At 39.1% G+C, this 24651-nt stretch overlaps 1 protein-coding gene and 1 long non-coding RNA gene across 2 annotated transcripts; one reads left to right on the plus strand and one right to left on the minus strand.

Moving 5' to 3' along the window:
• Positions 1-251: 251 nt before the first annotated feature.
• Positions 252-4043, plus strand: LOC131772894 (uncharacterized). The gene is made up of 3 exons (XR_010717170.1): positions 252-2607; positions 3221-3307; positions 3813-4043. It is a non-coding gene; the product is annotated as an uncharacterized lncRNA (long non-coding RNA).
• Positions 4044-4112: 69 nt separating this feature from the next.
• On the minus strand, positions 4113-24623 carry LOC131772893 (uncharacterized). The gene is made up of 19 exons (XM_066165006.1): positions 23742-24623; positions 19735-20270; positions 18907-19263; positions 18240-18684; positions 17116-17411; positions 15837-16553; positions 14890-15168; positions 14604-14685; positions 13929-14363; positions 13112-13352; positions 12747-12888; positions 12128-12247; positions 11708-11800; positions 10744-10926; positions 9924-10602; positions 9352-9554; positions 8836-9037; positions 8118-8272; positions 4113-7904 (listed from the first exon to the last, which is right to left on the minus strand). The coding sequence occupies exons 1-19, from the start codon at positions 24289-24291 to the stop codon at positions 4944-4946; spliced, it is 8676 nt and encodes a 2891-aa protein (XP_066021103.1). The 5' UTR covers positions 24292-24623; the 3' UTR covers positions 4113-4943.
• Positions 24624-24651: the final 28 nt, after the last annotated feature.

Raw genomic sequence — 24651 nt, forward strand, 5'->3', positions numbered from 1 at the left:
TCGCCGTCAACTGTGGTAAGACCTTGCGTGACAATGCAAAAATTACCGTTACGTCAAAACCACAACAGGTTGGTTTAAATGCTCACCCTATTAAAAACACAGAAATTTATGGCATCATCTTTCCAAGAAACCGGTTCATGCCCTTCGAAAGGTTTCTGAGAATCATGATTTCGATCAGGCGTTACTTCTTGATTATTGTTCTCCATTTCCTCGTTCCTACTCTTTTGCAACCAATAGCCAGTGCAAGTCACGTAAGCAAAATGGCGGACAACACTCGGTAAACTGTTCCTACAACCTCAAGTGATACACTGAAATAGCTTAGTTCCTGTACATAAACAAATAATAAGAAACTGAGTGCCGTCATAATGGCGGATAGCGAAGACGAAGAAGTTCCCCCGCAGAGAGATGTGAAGGTATTATGTACTTTTAGCTTCATCACATGGACACATGACATGGACGAATTTCAGATTGGTTCAAATAGCGTACGATGAGACACCTTTTATGAAACTTTCGACAACTCCTGGAAAGTCCAAGATAGTTCGTGTTAAATTCTTATCAACATGGAGTTTAAGAGGACACAATTTCCACAGTTAAGGTTTAGAACTCCAAAAGAACTTGGTGCTGGCAAACTGTTGCAAAGAAATAGTTTGACCTGCAATTCAACTGGCTTCACTTCTTTAAACACCATTTATTTTTTTGTTATTTTAATGAAATGGTCTTTTAAAAGGTGGTTGGGCAATCAGTTTTTTTGTTGCTACATACGTGTTTGCGGTATGGCACCAGTCAACATGTGTATTCGGGAAGCTGTATCAAATAGCTCTCCAAATGTAATGTACAATTATGTTTAACTTTGTATCGGTAACAGAAACTGTAGACTTCCTGCATACAATGTACTAGCCGTAAATTGTATTGAGTTTTATGATAAAGTTCAGATATAACGCGTGCTGTCGTTGATTGTATGAGCGTGCTCTGTCAGAGTACAAAACATGGATAGAAAGGGTAAGTTTAATTTCTAAAGAAACTGTGGTGCTGCATTGGTGGGAGAACATAATGAGGTAATTTGGTATTCTCATTTGAGTTGGTAACATAAATTTGCCACCATTAAGAGTTTCAAAGCTGACATTTCGAGTGTTATCCCTACATTAGAGTCCTTCACTATAGCTCTGACAAAGGGCTAATGTTTGAAACATCAGCTTTGAAACTCTTAACAGTGGCCAATTTATGAAACCAACTCAAATGTTAATACCAAATTACCTTACAAAACATGGAACTGAGCTAAAGCTGTCATGCAATCTGCCAATTTGTACTATGTCCCACCACTATCCAGACTTCTCTGTAGCTTTTTTTTGTTAATTGAAAGTGAAATTTCAGAATAAGTGAGCAAACAAAGGTTGGTAAACATACCAAGTGCTGTAATTGACATTATTATAATGAGAGAAGAGACAAAAATCCTCAAAGAGAAAGCAAACAATCTGAGTTTTTAAGCTTACGGACATTAATAAAAATCAAGCACCACTAAAACTTGTATAGTATATATGGTTTTTGTCATAAAAAAAAAGAACAAAACATGAATGATGAAAATGTAACCAAATTGGCATAACTGTTAAAACTCATACAAATCATGATGGTGTCAGAGTGACTGTCATCATGGCTAGCTCATCATGGGGATCTCTGGTCATTGTGGTGAAGCAAGCCTCAGAAATTAAATCAGCAGCCCTTCGAGTGAGCAACTAAGAGCTTGCTCTGATATCCTTGTTGAGGTCACATCCGTTACAGAAGTGGAGTTTTATGGCACTGTCATCCCAAGCAATGTTCATGTTGCTTAGAATTCAGCAGTTGTTTAGTCATAAAACTCAGATCTTAAGCAGTTTGTTTCCTATTTGTAATGTGAAAAATCTTGTGTGTTTTTATAAGCCACAATTTGGCCCTATTGCATTCAAAATTTCACTTCCAGATCCTGTATTAAGACTGATAAAAAAAAATTCAGGCAAAAGTGTTATGTTCAACCTGCGAACTGTTTAAGTTTGTGAACTACTTCAGATAATTTGTGACCTTTGATGGTTTGACATTGTCAACAACTTTAGTCTTGTTCAACCAATCAGATTATCTGAGCCATTCTAGCAAGGATTCTGATTGGCTTAATGTAGCATATTTTATGAGAGTATCGAGCATGCTAATGATACTGTTGTTATAAACTAGAAGTGATGCATGGGGAATTTAACAGATTCTCTATTGTTAAACAAATGGAGAAGCCTTGACAGTGCTCTGTTTTGTTGTAAAGCAACTTAGTAAGTGGCTAGAGCACAAAAGAACTGAGGAGAAACACTGTTGACTATGTCTTGCGTTTCTCCCTACACTTCTTTTGTGCTCTAGCTGCTTCGTGGATGCTTTACAACAGGACAGAGCACAGTCAAGGCTTCTGTAGTTGTTAAATATTTTTTAACATTTGTGTTGAAATATTTTTAATAGTTTTTCAACAGGATTTTAGCTTCAAACAAATGAGGAAAATGAGAATGTTTGATTCACCAATAAATTTACCCACTGCTCGCTCAAGCTTGCTGGCTGTTTCCACCAAGTATGGGTTGACATTCATCGGCTGCCCCACAGGTATTTTGAAACCATTTTTGTTAATTTGTTGTTGATTTTTGTTTTGTTTTGGTTTTGGTGTTGAGAAAATGTAGTGGACAAGTTAAAAAAAAAAATGTGCACAATAACAGTACTTATACAAAAACCAAGGACAATTAACTGAATGAGAGCACATTTCAAATGAGTGTCCTTAAAACCAAACTTTAGTAATCAATAAAGTCAATGAGATGAAAAGAAAATATCATAACAAGTCAATGAAAATTTACAGCAAAAGTAAGTAGACTGCTCAAAGCAAGTTTTGAATCTGATTGTTTCAGAGGGTAGCACAAGTTTTCTCATGCAGGTGTAAATCTGGCATAAATTAAGCCTGAAAATCATCAGATTACAGCTGGATGTGTTTCCTTAAACTGAATTTTCTTTTCTGATTGCCTCTGGTGATAAGAATGATGTATGTACAAAATTTGATCAAAGTGTACATATTTACGTTTGTGTGGACCAAGGACAATATTAAATCACAAAAATTGCATCAATCGCATATACATGTAATTTCTTCATGGGATATTTAATGAATTACTTAATTGTGCTGCATATCATTGTTTTAAATTTTTAAATCAAGATTATTATTTAATGTCAGGAATTAATTGCCATGAATAAAAGTGAAAAAAAACTGAAACCATTGAAAGAATTAATGAATCTGATGAAGGAAGCATGCAGAATGTTGGTAAGTTGAAGCAGCTCCGTAGCATAACTATTCATCTCTTTACCATTTGTAGAATACTGATACCAGTTCTTTCCCTTAGAACACCTCCCTCCCCATCACATGTGCCACTCTAGGCCTGTTTATCATGACACCAGCATGGGTCACTCTGCTGTTCTTTCAGAACCCTGTTTGCTTTTAAGGGGGCTGAATTCTTTGATTGTTCCATGCCACAATATTTGTCCAGTTCTTTACCAAAAATTTTTCAAACAAATACCTTTATAGGCCAGTATAATCAGAGTTAGCTACTTATATCATTGCAAAATAAAGGTGGCTCTGAACTTATTTGTACTTTACAGAATATTAAAAACATGAATCTTTAAATGCAAATAATGATAAGCTAATAAAAAAGCAGGGATACATGCATATCAAACTTGCTATTGGTAATTTGTCACAAAACCAGTGGCACATGTGAATTACCTGAATGCAAGTAATCAACCACAACCGGTAATCTGATTGTATCTTTCAGTGGCCAATTGCCCTTCAGCCCTCAAAGAAATTAGTCATCCTGTACAATTTGTGGGTCTCAGCAGTGATGATGTGACTCTGCCTGTCTGCTATGTGGATGGAGATCAAACTGTCATATATTTTTACAATATTCCAACACTTGGAAGCTCTGTATGTTGTACTTTTGTAGACCTGTTTATCATGACACCAGCATCTGTTTCTGTGGGTTTGCATAATAAAATTAAAGAAGCAATTGTTCCTCTCTCTCTTAATCATTTAAATGGAATGACGTTCGCCCCTTATGTGTAAATAAGGAGATCCATTAACAGTTAGACTGCATTTTATTCTTCCTTATAAGGACGATGAAACTATGCTATAAATTAATGCATCAAGGCTGGTCTAAAAAATTAGGGTTGTTGATTCCTTTTTTATAAGGCTTGTCCCTTGTGGAAGAATGGGTGCATTTGGAAATGTATAGCATAAATTGTTTGAGGGTCATTAAAATATTAAATGCAAATAAAATGTACAGTCCGATCAAAATTTAGATTACAGTGGTACAACATTGGAGTGACTTCAATTTACAGTAAATTTTTTTGAGAAATAAACAACTTGGGAAATTGAACACCATATGTAGAACTGGTTTAAGGTCAGCTGATGTACCTCCGCTGTCTTTTTTCTTGTTTTCTCAGTACATTTTTCTGTTTGATGGTTTTTCCATTATTCTGTGCTACTCCTAGGCTTTCTTTTTTTGATCTCAAGTATTGTGCAAGCTATTCAGAGTCAACACCAATTCAATTGTTTCCAATAATTCCCCTTTAAACCATGCAGTACGAGGAAAATGACAAAATTAAACGATAGTTAAAAACTTAAAATACCAAATGAAACTATGATCCGACTTAAAGAGAAAATAAAATTTTAAAAAATCGAAAATAAATATTATTCGTAAAAACGTCAAGATTGCAAATCTGTAGCTGATTGTTCACTACATTGTTAAAATTCTCATTATCTTATCAGACCATTTCCCTTTTTCTTACAAGGATTTTGAAATATACCGCTAAAACTGCATCAACTTAACTTTCTAACAACCTAATAACTTTTAGATCACCCAAAAGTTTTCATTCATAGTGAAGTATTGTTACTCCGCCCATAATCTTCAGATAACCATACACAGTTTTACGGTCTTCTTCTCTAAATGGGTGGCAAGATTTTGCAAACGGCGAATTCGAACAATATCAGGTTTGCCTGCATTAAAAACACGATAAAGGTGAAAGGCGACTTGGTGCTTCAAAGCGAATTGAAGTTCCGGAACGGACAGCTCGAAAGCGTCCTTTTGATCTGAGGAAGTGGTCTTCACTTCAACGAACGTTACCACAGTGCGTTTGTCACTCTCCTTAACACCTGAGATATGTTGTCGAATCTCAATGTCGTACGGCGCAGTTGTGTTCCCGTTTTCGTTTATCCAGACAATTTCAACCAAGCCAGGAGAGTGGCCTCGTGCTTGCTCTTGGAGAAACTCGAACACACACTGTTCTCCCCAACGACCAATGTCTTCTTTGTTTGGGTTATCCAACAGCGGGATCCGCTCCAAGATCCTCTGATTATCATTAAATTGTAGATCTTCAAATTCAACTTCAGAAGGACCTCCATCAAACCAGAGATTGGAGCGGCTGGGAGACGTTTGCCTCGCTACATCGCCAGGAATGGTTACGAAAGTCATCTCCCCAGGTAGGGGCACTTGGGGTGGAGGGGGCTCCACGATCTTTGCATTGTGCTGACGGTTCTCAATTTCATTGGGACACAAATCACTTGCTGTTTCGCGAGAACTTATCTGCTGGTTGTTCACCAAAGCATCTTCAACGATTACCTCAGGTGGTTGCTGTGCATCGTTTTCAGTGCGCTGTTGCCTAGGGACGACTGCACCAGGATTATCCTGCGCCGGTTTCCTACCCTCTCCCTTCAGGGGATTTTCCGACATGGCCTCTGGCGCTCTTGTGGTATTAATATCACGTTGTGTAGGTCTCTGAACCAAATAGTCCTGATTCTCTTCTCTAAAGGGCTTCTCTACAGTTTCAGGAGGCTCCGGCAAGGGCCAAATCTTTAGAATGGGTTCACCACCGGGATCCCCTTCACGTTTACAAGCCTTGTCATATTGAGCAGACGATTTTGGTGGCCAGGAATGAAGACCATCGTCGCCTGACCTGGAAGGGGTGGCGGTTTCCTTATGAAAAGGAACTGCTTCATTCATAGCCTCTTCACCATCATCCATTACAATTTCGGGTACCTCAGGAGGTGGAACGATCCACCGTTCTTCGTCTTCCGGTAATGGCTCCAATTCCTGCTTATCCTCCAAGTAGCTGTCAAGATCATTCCCACTGTAATTTTTCACAGCAACCAAAAAGTTGTTGAGGTCTGAAGCACCCGGTTTTTTCCCTCCAAACAACAGCTTAATCATCTCGGCATTTAAGACTTCTAAATTATCCTGATACTCTTGTACGACATATAAACAGAACATGCCCCCAGCCTCTTGTATGCCGGACTTTTCTTCAAGGGGAACGTGAACGTCAGGGTGTGTGGACAATGAATACACAGTTTCCAAACTTGGTACGGAGGCAAATTGCATCTGCGGCAGTTTCTGTGCAAATCCTTGAGAGCTCAGTTCGTTGTACACCAATTGATACCTGGAGTATAGGAAACGTTGCACACATGGGATGAGTTGGTGGAAGTGCTTCTGCAAGGGAACACACTGGTATTGCACTGCGCCGCGTGGAGTAAACTCTTTCTTGACGCATTTACTCAATGTTGCTACTCCACAGCTATTCAAGAACGAGGAAACATAGTGCTTCATTAATTCATGGTCTTCTTGAGGCTTGTTTTTAGATGAGCGACGCTTTTGAGGTTGATAGAAATCTCCAAAGTCAAGAAAGTGGACACTTTTTTCCTTCTGGAAAATCTTCAAGAGACTTTTATCATCGGCTATTAGTGGCTTCTCAGAAAGTGCAACCCATTTATCCGTTGTAGGGAAAATGCGTATTTGGTCGTCTTGTAAGGACTGTTTCAAAAAGGCAGCCATATTTGCGTCGATCTGTTGATCAAGTCGCATGCTGTTTTTGTGGTCGCGTCCGACGCATTTACTTCCAAAGGTGGCAAAGATTTGCAACATATCGCTCAAAGATGAAGGAGAAGGAAAACGAGAAACTTCGGCAACAGTCGATGCCATTTCGATGTACTCACTCACATTAGGTGTCGCGTCGACACCGATATGGTCAACAAAAAAGGCTGAAAGACTTTCCTGGGTACTTCGGCTTCCATAGAACATTTCCAATAAGGGCCTTGTGGTCATCTTGTCTTGTTCTTCAAGAAGCTTCCGAGAGACTTCTGTCGGATCTGTCCAGCAAACGTCTTTCTTCAGGTAAAAAAATCCAGCCGATTGGAGACTTGGAGAACGATGTGGAACAAATATCATCTCATTCTTTAGAAACGCCTCGTGTATTTTCATTCTTTCTACCCCACTCTGATTCATTTTCTCAAGAAGAAAGAAATACACTCTGCTCATGTGCGCAACAGAAGTCGTAAATTCCTTTCGTTGATTTCCATCCATCCTTTCACAGCCGCCACCTGACCACTTCTTCATCTCATTTATCAGCCCATCCACGCCTACGTTTTCTCGAATTCGAAGGGTTTCTATGAAAGACGAGCTCTTTAAATCTGCTGCGACGTAGTTAACGTGATTCTCAAGTAGCTGATAAACAAGTTCACTCCGCACAAAGAGGTCTCTTGGAAGATGGAAGTCCTTCCCTCCAGCGGTAGAGGCCATCCACGGTTTGGAAACGAGATTCAGGTAGAAGGAAGATCGAGTTTCCTTGAGGCTATGCCCGTTTGTATCTTCGACAAGGACGAATTCTTCAGCATACTGTGCGTACTCGTCACCCCAACGTTCATCTATGCACTGAGCCAAGAACTTTGACTCCTCAGGACTGATTCGTTGCTTAGCGTCAGTGCTGTCAATCTTTCGAAGAAATTCTTCAAACTGCTCGCAGGCCCAGTCATTAATAATGTAAAAGCCATCAGGAGTTGTCTGCCAAATGTCTTCGTAGGACGCCCAAGGTGTTTTAGCCTAAAGAAATAGAAAAAGGAGATATTTAGTTGAACGTTCTAGCCATGCATAGATTTCTCATACTGTCTATTTACTTTTCTGAATGCATACTTCCAAAATGCACCTCTTAAGATGAAACTGAGAGACCTAGGTAATATGTTATGACATAAAAACAATCTGGTATAAACAAATATATAACCAGGTGGGTGCTGAAATAAAGATTTAAGAGCATACCATAGTGTCTCGATGTATCCTTACTGGTTTCCTTTTAATGGACAAAAAGTGTTTGACACCGAGCTTGGTAAGAAATTCTTTCCAATCCGTAGAACGAGCTTTCAATCCCGTATAACAGTCCAAGTACGATTCGTCAATAAGAGTCCATGAAATACCTTAACGGAGAAGAGAAAATATACATTTAATTTCTACCTTCCTATCCGAGGGAACTGCAAATATCAAAAACAATGTACAACAGAAACACAACAAACGGTTGGAAGTCAGGAGTAACATTTGATCGTGAAGTCTGATTGTCTGGTTTAAAGGAGATATGAGCGGGACTGCTATCCGTAGGAGTGACTGACGTTTCGATACTCTAAGCGGAAGTCATCATTACATTGACGACTCTGGAAAGCTGGTCCACTACTTAAACACTTAGACTCCTCTTACCAGCTATCAACAGTTACCAGTACCACACTAAAGGCTTAGTACTAAAGGCTTAACAAAATTTACACAACGAACCAAAAAACAAAACAACATAACTCTTCCGATGGATGGGAATTGACCCGGACTTACGCTACTTGAGTCAGCCGATAACATCACAGAAAAACAGTCAATCTTGCCGAAAATAGTCCGTCTCACGACCATTTTCACAGCAGCAAAATGGTGAAATTTATGCCAGATTTACACCTGCAAGAGCTCAACTTAGGGCAACACAGGTAAATATAAGGCGACTTACTGGGCAACCGGCCAGCAAGGTCAATTGTGCTTCCATATTTGGGCGTGAAATGGATCGACGTTGTTGCTGGGTTCAAAACACCCTTGTTCGTTAAAATCTGTACGCAGGACTTTAATTCATCCATATCACACACAGAAGGATCTTTCAAGCGCTCTTCCAGAATGTACACAAGGTAGCTTCTCAACACCTCATTAGACTTGGACTGTAAATCACAAAAAGTACATCCGTGTTGGAATAATATTACACTACCAGCTATCCCCAAGATTCATCTAAAGTTTCCTAGTTGTCTCTTTAAAAATTATCTGGGACACGATATCAGATATCGAGATGAACATAAGTTTCAAAATTCTAAAACCTCTACGAAATGATATCTACGAGCGATGAATTTCTATTTAAGAAACCAATTCTTTACATGCATGAGAAAACTAAAGCCAATAAAGAAGCGTGAGACCGCCTTGGCCTCTAACTCTCGCCTAAACATTCATCATTGCCAAAAGTACAATGCGAATTTAATACCTTCCACTTGTCTGACTTGAAAGTTGGGATTATGTGACTGTTGACGAGCTCCTTTGGGCTCCAAACTTTGACTCCTAAACTTCTCAACAGTTGCTCAACTTGAGAACGACCGATATCATCCAGCGAAGAGAACAAAGACGGGTGTACTGTGGAGAGGTCTTTCTCGAGCACCGAGAATGTCGTCTGCTCCTGAGATTTGGATCCTGGAGTTAGATATCAGAAAAATTTCATGACCAGAACGAAATCCTATATTATTTTCTGAAAATGAGAAAAAGCTTTATCAAATGCCAATTACTCCAGTATACTGATCTGATAATTTAAATCAAGCCGCTCTCCGGAGCATAGATTTACTTTTGGTGTACTACTCATTTGAGTATTGATATTTGGACTCCTTAATACGTTGAATCCCTCAAGATAACTCGACAAGAGCTATAATATGGAGGGTTTTTGTGACATCCTCTTCCAAAAGAAAAAAGGCTAAATCATTAACGACAAAAAGTGAAGAGTTTAGCAATTTAAGGATTATACTTTCAATACCGTTTTTATGTGATGAAATCTGTATATGGACCTACCTTTCTTAACCTTTGGAATAGCTCCCTCGGATATTTTCTGCAAAGACAACGGTAGGAAAACAGAGTCTTCCTTAAGGTTTACGAATGTGCCATCTGTTAACGGAATCACCTTGAGAGAACGAATTCGATCAAGCATTTCTTGACTGCTATTTCGCTCCTGCTCGAGACATCTATACATGCACTGCAACCAACGAGCTACCCAACCTATCTTCACAACATCCAGTTTGTAGTCCTTACTATGGGATGCGGCTTCATCTGATTCATTTGAAGCCTTTTTCACCTCCGCTCTGCCAATGTCCATCAAGTGCCTGCTGGACAAAGTCTCGATTCCAAGACGGGATCTAAGGGTGGGATTTAGCGCTGGAACAATTTCTGGGTGAAGGTAGCTCAACCCTAAGTGCTCCTTCAAAAGGGCAGGGGTTATGAGCTTCTGTATGATGCTGTCTTCGGAAAAAATAGCCTCAGTGGGGAGAACCCAATTGTAGTTCTTTCTATCATCAACTTCGGTCGGTTCCTCAGTTTCGTTGCTGGACACGATTACAGGTATACAACACTTGCTTTGAAGAAGTTTTAAAATATGGCGAGCAACAGGCGAAAAAAAGTCGAGGATTTCCTCTTCAAGCGGTACAAATTGGAAATATGAAACCACCGAGGAAAGGCCGGAAAAGGATGGATGAACCTTTTGAGAAAGAAACAAATATCTCAATTACTTTGAAGTTTAAGTCCCAAAATTTCAAAATCTCAAGATTTGGATCCTTAATTTAGAGGGTTTGAAGCTGGAAACAAAATGACTGATTGGAAAAACTACACGTCTTCCTACCATAAACACAGAAAGTGCGTCAATAAACAGTTGTGGAATCTCTTCCCTTAGCCACTGGTTCCAGGATTTGTCACTGTCGACATCCTCTCTAGACGAAGGAACCTCAAAGTCGCCTTGAATGATGAATCGAAAACCATAACTTCTCAGGGGAAGATACGCAAACACATTCTGTGGCGGCAGGTTCTGTAGATGATATACAGTAAAATACATTCTAAGCCCGCCTTCCCCTGATAAAAGTAAAAGTAGCCTAACGTATACACTCAAACCAAGTAACCCATCACGCTGGAGCTTATACTGGTTCTCGTGACATGAAACGCCTAGGGGTATCGTTACTATACTTGAATGAGGTAAGTGTTCATCGCAAGGTCACCTCCAGCGCGCTAACCGCTAGGTAACCGTGTCGCCCATAAAAGTCAATATTCATATAATTACAAAGTATGACCAAAACACTTGCTAGAGTGCCATTCGTTGTTTTCATTTTGCTCTAAGAAGATCATGAAATATGCCTAGGTTTACATGTACCTAGCTCTTGCGTCCCCTTTGTTGCAAGGGACATAGAGAGAACAGATGAGCTCCAGATCTCTTGTGCTACTTTAAGCGCGCAAATTTGCCAGATTCTATTGCCCTTGTCCTTGCCCCTATGACGACTAGACATTTCCCTTCCCCACAGCTCAGTCAATGTTGCATATTTTGCTTACGTGTTTTATAATTACAGTTTTATCATTTTTGAAATATTTCAAGCAACACCAATTTGGGGGAAGATAAGCTCTTCGAGAGGAAAATATTTTCGTATTTTTTCCAGGTGTATAATGTAGATTCATTTCAACAGAGACATACATTTCTTCACAAGTAATTTTATTTCAGGGGGTTCCAGAAAACCCTTTTCGCTTGGCTCTCACTCCATATCATTTTCAGGAAACACTAAAACAAGCCAAGAACTGAAGTGTAACATGGTGAACTTTACCTGATGCCTAATCCGTTGACTTGAAGTACTGCCTGAGTCATCAAACAAAGGGAAAGCTAGCGCCAGCTCAGTCATCTCTACATCCTCTTTCATCTGAATTGAATTAAAGTGACAAAAGCAATTAAAATAAGAAGTTCGGCTTTGGTAATATGCTTTTCACGAAACCCATTAAAATCTTAGATGATCGTACTCAGTGTAGAATGAGAGATTACGGCAATAAAACTAAAAAAAAGGAAAATTTCGTACAAATACCGAATAAATAAGTATGAAGACAGTGTGATGCACAAGTACTTGCAATCGTCCCTGGTACCACTTACATATCAATGATTTTAAAGATAACAAACTTTGATTGCCGGCCTTATCAGCAGCAAAACGACAATACATTTTTACTTTTAAGGTAATCGTAAGCTGTCTTCTTACATTTGAGGCATCGAGCTGTTTTTTGATAACAAGCCACCGATCAGTGCCTTTGGTGTGCTTGATTTCCATGATATTATTTCCCAGGTCCTTCCTTATCATTTCACTGTGACTATTATGTACCTGGAGAAAAATTGAAAGGTTAGGCGATTTTCGGCAATTTCAGCCAAGTAGTAAAAGCAACAAATGTAGAGGGCATAAAGTTTTGATCTTGCCAACTTCGAGATCAGATTTAGAAATATGGAAATGGCTCAAATTTCAATCCGTTCAGAGAACCAAAAATAAACTGACTGGTTCGACTAAGAAAACCGTTGTATTGAAAGGAAGAGGAATTAGCAGAGGTGAATTTTACCTTTTACAATTTAGAATGTTATTTGACAATTGCGTGGTTCGATATCTGATGATGTTCATGGCACTTGCTGCTGCTATGAATAAGAATACCACCGACAACAACGATAAGGAGCAAAAGGATAACTGAAATTCACCAATATTAATATTGCATGCGTTGAGAATTAATACTAATTACGAGTTCTTTCTGGAGTCTTAATTGCCTGTGTTTGTATAGAAACCTGCTAAGAGAAGAATGAGTATTTTAATTTGTTGACACAGAGTTCAAACCCACCTTGTCGTGAATAAAGATTCCTCGCAAACGATGCAAGAATAGCAAGAGTGAGGGACGGATATCGTGAAACCTGGGCGCCAGAGAGGACTTCTCGTTCTGTCGATGTTCATCATTTAATGGTAGAACTATGCGAGTCGGCCAGCTACGGGGAAAAAGAGGGAAAAGAAAGCATTTTTAATAAACAATGTAACAAGAAAACAAAATAACGAGTTCGCAGAGCGCTCAAGTGTCACCAAGGCTTTAGTTGAAGGTCTGGTTTAAATCTTTCTTTAAAACATGCTAAGTTTAGACACCTGTTTCACAGTGTGCGTGACAATTCACCAAGGATTCTCCTGTCCTCCTCTCCTATAAAAGTCTAAACTTACAAGCTAAATTCATCCCCGGAACTGCTTGCTCCACTGCCATTATCTCCTTTCTCATCATCAACAGATTCGTCTCCCAAATCCTCCATGGTTCGTTCCTCCGAACAATTGCCTCCAACCCACTCAGGAAGAATGTAACCAATTGGCCCGCTTTTAGCGTCAAATCGAATGTGATATCCATTGGAATGGACTTCGGGGCAATCAGTAACCCGGAAGACTGACTTAAAACCAATACCTTTTTGTCCTAAAATTGCGCAGAACAATGAATATCTATAATAAATTTCTATCACTCCATTTTGTAGGTCATAATACTGACTAAACAGAAAGGTGTTCTAAAAGTGGATCGTGTGTAAGTACTGAGACTCTGCGTTACACATTTCCACGTGAACCCATTCCTTTAGGAAACCTTGCGTTTAAATAGGCATAAATCTTTTACTAAATCTGTAGATAACCCCCTGTAGCTATTTGTGACTTTGAAACATCAAACTATTTTGTACGCAAAATCAAAAGAAAGGTTTTCATGTGGAAACAATTACTCAGGAAAACCTTAGCGTAGATAAGCGTTGATCCTTAATTTAATTGATCTGCAGTCATATCCTTGCAACTCTTTGTGACCTTGAAACATCAAATTTTTTTGTAGACAAGGGAAAACACCCATAACCTAAGCAATCGAAGAACCAAACTTACGAACCTCTTAAGACGGAAACTACGGATGCTGTGATCACACTGGAAGTGTGCGCAAACTAGGTGAGAATTAGTTTCCATTGCCGACATGGGCGAAATTAATCTTATAATGCTAGACTCACATGTACCCACTTACCAATGTAGCCATAGCGATGTTTCCCTTTGGTACTTCTTCCGACATCACACAACGCACGGATATTCTTCTCCTCAAATCCAATCTCGTTGTTCAGTATCACGATCCTGTCCCGCTCGAGGACGAACAAAAGGGACGGAAATCCTGGGTCAGAGCACACCTCGGGGTAGGAATTATCGTCTGCATTCTGAACGAGCTCCAACACAAAGTGGGTGTCCCTAGAGTAGAGCTCACTGGACAGACGCGCTAAGCCACGACCTTCTCTTTCGCGCTGTCGCTGGACAAGTTTGGACTCCTCTTCTCCGAGCTCAATACCGATTCCAAAGTCATCTCGGCGAATTTGGTCGATTACTGCTTTGCACTCATCTTCTTGCTGTCTGGGAGGAGCACAAGGAGTGGGAGGTACTTCTGGAAATTCATCCTGAGTGCTCGATGTAACTGTTAAGATTGTAAAAAAAATGCGACAAAATTTAGGCTTATGGATCAAGGCACATTATCATGATGCGAAGGGTTTGGCTACTGGGCCAGAAAGAGGAACAGAAGGTCCGAAAATTAAAGTACTCGGCAGAAATTATAGATTAAGTAGACAATGAGTGAGGAATGAAGAACGCAAAAGATAGAAGGGAAACCGGAAGGTATAAAGGAAGCAAAGAAGGAATAAGGGCCTGCAAAAAATACCTTCGTCTCCAGCCTTCTCAGCAAAGTTTTGTTGATCTTTAGAAACTGCTACATCGCTCTCTGATTCACTTTCCGTGGAAGTCTAGAAAAAAATAGCTGTTACCATAGTCATTACACCAGGAAAAGCCACTCTCAGATGATACAACGCAAAAAAAATTATATTAGAGGTACCAAAAGGGGGCAATTCCAACAACTATGTTTAACAATCTTCATACAATTCCAACAACTATGTTTAACAATCTTCATACGCTTCTAAAAAGATCAAGGGAAATTTCAGTCTACACACCTCTGTCTGCAGCGTTGACGAAATATGAGCCGCAACTGGCTTGACAACAGCAATCGGTCTCTTTTGTTCGTCATCACTGTAACCACCGGAGACCAAGCCTTCGTCCTCCTCTCTTTTGCACGCAACTCTGCTGAGAAAGTCATCTCTCCACTCACCTATCCCCAAGGCAAAGCCCAGGAGGTGAAGACGGCCGCGTTGAGACTGGGTAAAGCAGCTTCTAAGCAGCAAGGATGCTGCCTCGGTTGAGCCAACTAACTTTTTGAGAGGCTCAAAGAAAACCTAAACAACAGAGACAGGTGGTTAGAATGAACTATGGAAAAAAAACGCCAAATTTTCAGTCTAACAACGAAGAAATATTGCGAATCAAAGTGCTTTGGTAACCCATTCACAGACTACATGAGAGGCTTCGTGACAAGCCTTGGTGTAGCCCCATATTTCTGTATTGAAATCGCACATAAGTCACAGTTCTTGTGTTCGTTCTGACGAAAGGCTAACGTTCGCAACGTCAGCTTCATAAACTCTCTATGCTGGCCAATTTGTATTATCAACTCAGTTGCTAAGAACGAAAAAGCCTTTAGAGCGCTGGTTATCTTTGCACTTAAAAATGTGTTTTTTAATGGCAAAAACATCGTATCTTACACATAACAGTGATTATAATTAATGCTTGTTTCAAGCCTCCTGTACGCTGAAGCTCCTCTTAGCAGTAGCCTAAAACCAAAAGGGAGCCCTATGCTTGACGCTCTCAGTCTACCTAATATTACTGAGTTAACAAAAGCATTCCTAGCCAAGTTTGTTAAGGCTCTAAAGCAGCCATTTTTTGAAGAAAATAAAGGCAACATTAACGATGATCAGGAAGACTGGGAGTGGAAGAGCAGGACGCGCTCTTGACACTAGTCTGAGTTCATACAAAAGGTTAGCCGACGACTTACGTAAGTACTAATACACACCTTTGCTCCAACTGCCTGTGCTAATCTGAGTGGCATACGGGTCAAACATTTAAGAACAAAAGTAGATCGATGATCGCTATCACCTCTGTCGTCAACTCCCATTGATGCTAATGACGATTGTACATGATTGGCTAAAAGAGCCACTGGGGTGTTAGAAACACCACCATTTATCACTACCATGGAAACCAAATGCCCAGTCGCTCCTATCACATCTCGGTGACGCGTGCATTCTCTAAACATGTCCGGCGATGTGTCCATAGTGACTCGCAGAAGAACACCGGGAGATGTTTCCATGACAACCAGAGGGTTTTGAATTTGGGAAGATGTCTTTTTAGTACTCAAAAGAATCCCTTCATTTTCCAAAAATGACTTTAGGTTGCCAAGTTTAGAGACCTCTCCACCGAAAACCTCATCCCAGTGAGTCCAGAGGGAAACATCTTCGAGGAGGGGAGTGCTTTTTATAGCTTCTAAAGCTTCTTCTTTACTCTTAAAACCCAGAACGCCACCGCTACGCGTGCTTAGGCTGGTGCCATCCGTATCTCCCACTCCAGAGCTGTGACGAAAAAGAGCAGCTTCGTAAACAATCGAAGGAATGTTCACCCCCACTAAGTTCTTTCGCTCTGCAGCTTTTTTCACCAAATTCGCAGCGGAGCCAAATCCGAGATCCGTCACTTTACTGACATTGTAGTAATCACACAAGTACTGTTCTATGGACTCCTAAACAAAAGGCAAAAGAAGTGAGCTTGCTCAACAGGATAGGCTTACGTTCAAACTTGATAAAAATCACCGTCCATTAAACTAAACCTTTTACCCCTTAGAATGACAAGCTGCTAATGTCGCCAAAAAATATCACTTCTTGATCTAATATTAAAGTCATGAGAAAAAAAAACGATACTACTACGAACTATAGGTCAGTACAACTTGTCAGTATCATACAGTACATGTAAAAATCGTTTCAAAACAGTGCGGAGAATGTGCATACTGATGTTGGATTGTAAAGGGTAAATGTGACCAAAAGTCTCCGTAAACGTAACGTACATTGTGGAATTTTGATCTTAATATGTGGTTATGTGTTAAGTGAACGAATTAAGATCCCTTAAGCTGCTGGTTGGTACCGATGTAAGTTTACTTACAGCGAATAAAGTAAGCCCAAGATTTTTCCATACAATTTTCTAAGATCTGTTACCACAAGACACGAATTACAGAGGTTGAGGTTGCTTTTGTTCGTGTTATTTCATATTTAAACGCTAGAATTAATAAAATTGTAATTTTTACTTACCGGAGATGGTTCAGTTCCGCACTGAGATATAAAATCTAGCACACTATCAAGTGACACTCGAAGTCCAAGCCCGGTTCCTCTTTTGCCAGATGAAGCAATTCCACCAACCTCAGCTATGGCTTCACGCAGCGCTTTGTGTTTCATCAAGAACTTCAGGAAGGAACCATAACCGAACGCTTCAAAACCATCAAATTCTGAATATCTGTTCATGACATTTTCCTCAATTCTGGCTAGCGTCGCTAGGTCAGTGTGCTCCGCCTTATTCAGCCACTCATTTACTTCTTTGACAATAATTCCTAGCACACACATATAAAACGATGAAAAATTATTAAAATGAACTATCTATGAACTATCTATGAATACCATTAAAATAAGCGATTAGAACTTATACCGTTATTGTTCTTGTATAAATGGCGGGATGAATGCACCAGTTTTCGAGAACAGCATGTTCACCGATGACAAAAGCTATGAAATAAGCATTCACGCGTGTGTTTGCATTCAGAACGCGACAACTGGTTACAAAAGGGCGCCTTAGCTGATTCTACCGAATTACGATACACAGTGAATAAATTTATTTTGAACAAATTCCAAACCCTTGTGACGGATTTTTTTCTACGAAGTAAGAAATAGTTATTTTGATATAAGAATTCCGTTGGAATTTAAATATTCCAATTACGAAGTCGCATTAGTAACAGCATATCGGGAAGGTCGGTTCGAACGGTGATTGAAACGAACAAGTTTGCTTGTCGTTGGTAACCGTATAGTAGTTTAGTGCTATCACATTGTAGTTTATTCTTTAAAACGATAAACCGCCAGCTAGGAAAACAATAGGAAAACAAAAAGACTACTTCATACATACTAACGAGGCAGATGTATCAAGCTTATGCGCGCAAGTGCGATTTTTTGACGCACACGATTTGTTTAAATTCGCAATTGCATGCGATTTTTGGCGCGTTTTATTCCCGTTTTTTTGTTAACGTATACGCGAGTGGTACTGTAGTTTCCTCAATAGCGCGATAAGTTCCTTATACAGCGAGAAAGTACAGCACGCTCTTAGCTCGAAATCCAGCCTGGTGGTTTCAGAATGTTTTCCCCAAAATAAACCAAAACAAAAAATATCAAACCTTCGCTTGGTGGATCTGGCCCTGTTTCTGTCTCCGTGTGACTTGCCAGGCTGGCGGCTGCCTCGAGCTCTGTCTTCACTCTCTCATCAACCAGGTTTTCCAAGGTGTCTCCCAACAGACGCTTACAACTCATATAGAGTGCAAGCTGAAATAATCGCCTCCCGAGCGAATCCTCAATAACTGTGGTTAGGAACTGAGTGATCTTTTTTGCACGACTGCCATCAAACATCTCCAAGCAGCAATTGAACACCGCCTGCAGGGCGTCTGATGGGGATGTGTCGAGAAATTTCTTGACACAGCTCCTTGAATCGCCATGATCTTGTCCAAGAAGATCTTTCTTGATTTTGCGCAAGCGTCTCTGGATTTCTTCGTCCATGTCGGCTGACACCTGTTCTCTGATATCTTTCCACTTCTCGCTCTCGCAACGTTTGGCTTTTTTAATCACCTAACAAATTAATTAAAACAAATAAACAGCCCATATTAATTAATCAAAATGAGGTCGCTGAGGGATATAAAGGGGCTTGTTCACTAATGATGTACTTCCCTTTGGGCCAACCCAGAGACTTATAATAATGTTTTTGAAAGGTCAAATAACGCGCGCGCTTTGTTAGACTTGATCTTAAGCTTAAAATAAAGGAATGTAAAGAAAAAGATTGAGTAACATTACCGAGATAGCCAGTCCAATGCTCTGTATCCTGACGCCAAGGTCAAAAGGAGTGCCGCACTGATACTCTTCAGAGAGGTACTCCATGAATTTCTCTAAATCAACTTTCTTGCGCCACAGATCTTCCTTGTCCATGTAGTTCTCCAAGTGCTTCAAAATCTGAATAGTTGTCACGTGAGGTACCTGGGGAAGACCTTGAGGAGCTTTAAACATGTCATACACCACAGGCTGTTTCAATAGAGGACCCAAATTGAGCTCCTCGAAGTCTGATTTTGAACCCAAATCAGCAAGGCTTTGGTTCAACTCGTACAAAGTGGAGATGCTGTTTGACATGACGTACGCATGGACGAATAAGTTGACCTTTGGGATTAACACAGATAAAATAGATCAGATAATTTGAATGTGACTTTTTTGTTTCTCCTAATCTATTATTGTCATGTCAATAAAACATTGTGTTAGAGGAAGGAACTACTAGGTAACTGAAATGAAAGCGACACTTTCACCATGGTTAGTTTTTGGTTTTGTGGTCAAATAGATGCATTTCCCTGATCTCATTTGTGACTGGTTTTAATGCAAGAATATCATAGCTAAAATATTTTAGGTAGTTATAGTCTTCTCAACATGCTGGTTATGTAAAATATTATGTTGACAGATATAGAGCGACAGAACCATACCAAGGTCAAGGACTTCAAAACTTTGCAAAATGGATAAGAACCAATAGTATACATGCAATTAGGCACAAATTGTTAATCATGGCCTGTACACAAAAAAACCCTGAAAACAAGAATAAGAACTTCCAAAAATGACTACTTTACACAAAATTTAACTCACTTTAGCCTGCATTTCAATTAGCTCCTTAAGGGCAGGAATATCTCTCTCTTTTCTGAAACCCAATGCAGTAAGACTTGTTTTTCCAAACTCTTTGCACAGCTCAGCTTTTACCTCCTCCAGACCAACAAAGCAACCTTTTTCTGACAAGGAAGTGATGATCTCTTCTGCTACCTTGTTAACCTCACGAAAATCATTTCTCACAGATTTCCCCTTGCTTGTTATGCTATTCAATTTATCATGGGCATAGCCGATTGACCTCTCAAAAGGACCCGGAGTACCAACTTCTCGAATCCTTGTTTCATTGTATTCAGGGGGTGAAAAAAGAAGCTCTCTTCCTGCTGGATTGGGCATGTTCACCTCTTGCAGTAGCCTTCCATAGCCAGCATGAGGAGAAGGGAGGCCTACACCAGCAAGCTGTATTGCTTCTTCAGCTTGTTGTTGCATTATTTCAGCAAGTGGCAATGGTGTGGCCTGCGGACTTCCAGTAGAGTGTTTTATCTTTTGTGATGGGGTCCTATGTAATTGGGCACTTGAAGCTACAGACACAAGTGTGGTAAGTAGAAGAAAACATTATATCCAACAGTAACATTTACCATAGCCATTTCTACCCAAGTACAGAACTGCATAATTGTCATCAATGTTGTTGGCCCATATGAATAGGCCAACAACACTTGCAGATCTTTTTTCAAATGGCTTCCAATCCTATTATTGCCAGCTAGTTCAGTTCATCAATTATGTTACCCTTTAACTCCTAAGAGTGACTAGCATCTAATATCTCCGTACAATATCACCCCTGAATCACACATTAATGCCATGAGAATAAAGGAAATGATCACCAACTAAAGAAACCCTTGATTTTTAGACAAATTCTCCTTGTCAGCACCTTAGTAAATATAAAGAGAACAGTATGGAGAATATGAATTCTGATGTTCAGGTGTAAAGGGCTAAAATGCAGCAGACTGTTAAATGGAAGGTGGTGGGTTCAACAATAACCTGGCAGGTTCTTGAAATACAAGCACATGTACCTGGTACAGTCAGATCATTCTGACTATGTTCTGGGAGTATTGCTTCATCTTAAGTAATCACATGATATTAATGTGCCATCAAGCTCCTAGCCTTAACAGCTAAAATTATGGATAAAGATTAAAGCTATTTTCTGTTGTAAGTGTGATTGTCTTCTCACTTGTGTTCTTCCAGTAAACCAACCAAAATACAGAAACTTCTCAAGAATGCACTAAAGTAATTTCTATTGATTTCTTTTCAAAAACTTTTTTTCAAAAATATAAGGTGCCAAACTTGAAGTGCAGCATTTCTGTAAGTGTGGGTGATATGTCCACATTTCCAGTATTAAGTCTAATAAACTGAGGAACCCATATCATCTTTTGTAAAGAATTGGCTGATAATTTTAGCAATCAGGATTTTAGATATTTTTAGGATTTCAAGATATTACAATTGTATTTACATGAGATTTCAGTATTTGTTAAGAGCCTCAGCTATTTATTAAATTTCTCATTAATTTGATTAGATAACTACTGTATTTACCCGTGTATAATACGTGCCCATGTATAATACACACCCCAATTTTGACCAAATTTTTCATAAAAAAAAGTTTTCAAAGCAAAAAAAAAAGGTTAATTCTTCCTGTACAACTGACGTTTCACAGTGGTAAGTTTCTTTACTATTTCGAATTTCTTATTGCTTGTGATTACAGTAATACAGTATGATCGTAATGTTTATCTCGTCAGCTGTTTCTTAAATACTCTACTAAATTTATTTAAGGATCAAATTTGAAAATGTCTCATTGGTAGATTATTTAACTCAAGCCAATAAAGACCAATTACTACAAGGCTTTCTTTAATTTCTTTGTTGTGTTTGTGGATTGAAATTGAAAATGTTTCATCAGTAGATTATTTAACTCAAGCTAATAAAGACCAATTACTACTAGGCTTTTGTTACTTTAGAAACTGTGTATAATATGTGTCGCGATTTTGATGGTTATTTTTAAAGAAAAAAGTGTGTCTTATACACGGGTAAATATGGTAAACACATGACCCCATGAGCATTTAGCTTTTATCATTCATCACGTATAAATAAAGTTGATGTATGTATGTACATATGTATAAACTCTGTAAAAATATGGTGAGGATTTGTGAAAAAAAGAGAAGGCAGTAGGGCTTGCAGGAATTTTACTTTCTTGAACACCATCAGACATTCTGTCTATTGTAAAAGGAAAACTGTTTTTTCAATCAGAGCACAGGTTGCCACAATTATAATAATATGTTCCCTGCTAGATTTCATTAAATGTTACAACTGAGGAGCTAAATCATTATGGGGTTACCACAATAACTCTTATCAAAATCACCATTTGGCTCATAAAATAGTCAAAAGAAGAAAAATTATTTGCTTGGAAAAAAAAAAGAGTATTGAGGGTAGCAAATGGTTTTTGCATGACATGTGATGGCCCCAAAATTTGCAGGGCAACATGTGATTGAACCCAAATTGTCTGTATTACGTGGGACCAGACATCACAAGGTGAAGCATGATTTGCCATTTGAAAAGCGAGTGATGCATGATTTACGAGACTTACTAATTAGATTTCCATGATAAGCGAACACTCTTTGACCTAGAAGGATGCTGCCTGGTTGCAGTAGTGTGTAAGATTGTATCCAGAGAGACAAGAAAGTACCTGAATCCATCAAATGAAAGATCTGAAAGAATGTCTGCCCCAACAACCCAAATGGGCTGAAACAGTAAAAGACGTTAAAAGTTTGGTGTCATTTTATGCCACTTAAGAAGATGGTAATGTAAGCAATTAGCCAGTACACAAGGAAAAATTTTGTGTACTTGTTTGTAGTACACAACATTTTTCCAAGGTTGTCATAAAGACCTAAACAAATTCAAAAGCCACATTATATCCTTTACTGACATATAGACAGTACCATACAGAAGGGGATTGGGCAAAGCTTTGACATCAATATTGCCCAGGTATCAAAGGAAAGTAAAGGTGGCATAGACATCTACTCAATTTGTACATGAGACTCTTGGAGCCACGAGTGGTCGCAAATTGAAAGATAGCCAAATTAGCAAGGTTCATTCCAGTTCTTGCAAGATAACTAATGAGCCATATATTAGATCAAACTATGAAAAAATTGTCAAAACTACGACTACTCACTTCTTAAACAACAAACTATGATGACTGTGATGCCCAGACGAACACCTCAGATGTTGAATTGAAAAAATAAAAAATTTTCATGAAAAGAACTTCAAAGGTGAGGCAAACAACCAGCTATTGCATGGATGAAGAGGATACTCAACGAAGCCACTTGAATAGTAAATACGTAAGCTTAACTCTTGTGTTAAATATCCTGATTCTTTAATTTGTTTTTACTGTGTTTGATACTTGTAAAGTACGACTGATATTGCGATACAAAGCCCAAGTAAATGCTCTTGGAGCATCTAGTTTCAACAAGTAAGTCATCTTTATTTGTCTAACAAAAAGCAATATGACAAGTGAAACACAATTCATTCCAGGATAAAAAACATTGGATGCAATATAATTTTTAATAATACATCCGATAGGTTGAAATCTTACAGTATTAGCTTAGCATATTTACTCCTTTTTTTACGTGACACATGATTGGTTAAAGAAAATTCCCCATGATGGGTGGTTTAATAGAAAAATTCATTGTGCAATATCATAATAGATTTTATGCAAAATTAATTTTTATCTCTCTTTCACTGTTGACCATAAATACATGTACTTGGTACGTTAAAGGAAGATCGATCGGTACAGGTTGCTGCTTGACTACCCAACAAAGGTCCCCATAATAACCATTTGGGCTTTAAGGTAAGAACCAAAATATTCGCTTCATATCGAAGTAACAAAATTGACCCAGCCACTTGTATTAGCAGTACCTAATACACTCGCCAATTTTTCTTCCCTTTACAAACCCCTCTTTCTTAAACTAAAATCTTCAAATTGAATAGGGAAATACTGATTTACATACCTTTGTTCTTGACACTTGAAGTTGGCAGTGATAGAGGTGAGACAGTCACCGATGTAACAGATTTTACCAGCGACGGATCTGTCATATCCCGTTTGCTTTCATCCTTAGTACCTGGTGGGATGACAGCTGTATTTGCAACATTTGGAAGACCTCCAGCCGAAGAGAGTCTTTCTCTAAACGGTGATTTTTCTAATTTATCTAGTGCATCATTGGAATCTGAACTTTCTTGCTGAGAGCCAGCACCCGAAATGGACGATTTAAGCTTGCATGGATTTGGTTCTTTCAATTTCATGAGAATGATGCTTTGGTTTTCGTTAGATTTTTGTAGTTCAACAATATCTAACTCTGCCATGAAACTGCTGAACTTTTTTCCTTTCAAAAGTGCATTATAATCTTTCTCAAAAGTTCTCCTAAATCTTTGCTTGTACTCACTCTTGAATTTTGAAATATCCAAACAATGGCCATCATAAGAACGTAAAATTTCAACAACCTCGTTCTTCAGTTGATCCAGTTTTTTTAACTTATCGGTCGATTTCGAACCACTCGCCATAGCTGGTAACAATGCCGCGACAAGATATGCTAAACAATGGCAAAACTCGACAATTGCACAGTCAAAACGAGCAAAGATTGATTATTTGGTCAAGCGGTTCCCCAAAACTTTCCGCGTCAATGACTGGTAAGTTCGACGTCGATAATTCTGCCAAAACCTCGACGTAGACTAAGTAAGATCTTGCATAACGTTGCAAAACCTACCGGTGAATAAAAACCGCAACACATTTTTCTCAAAATGAAAGAAAGGTGTCACTTCCTTTTCCACCTTATTCACCCAATTAAAACGCAGAAATGATTGACAATACCTTTCCAAGAAACCTCTAGGCTGTACAGCCCAGTATAGGTTTCCGAGAAATAC

This window comes from Pocillopora verrucosa, chromosome 4 (assembly GCF_036669915.1).
Source record: "Pocillopora verrucosa isolate sample1 chromosome 4, ASM3666991v2, whole genome shotgun sequence".
NCBI classification, from domain to species: domain Eukaryota; kingdom Metazoa; phylum Cnidaria; class Anthozoa; order Scleractinia; family Pocilloporidae; genus Pocillopora; species Pocillopora verrucosa.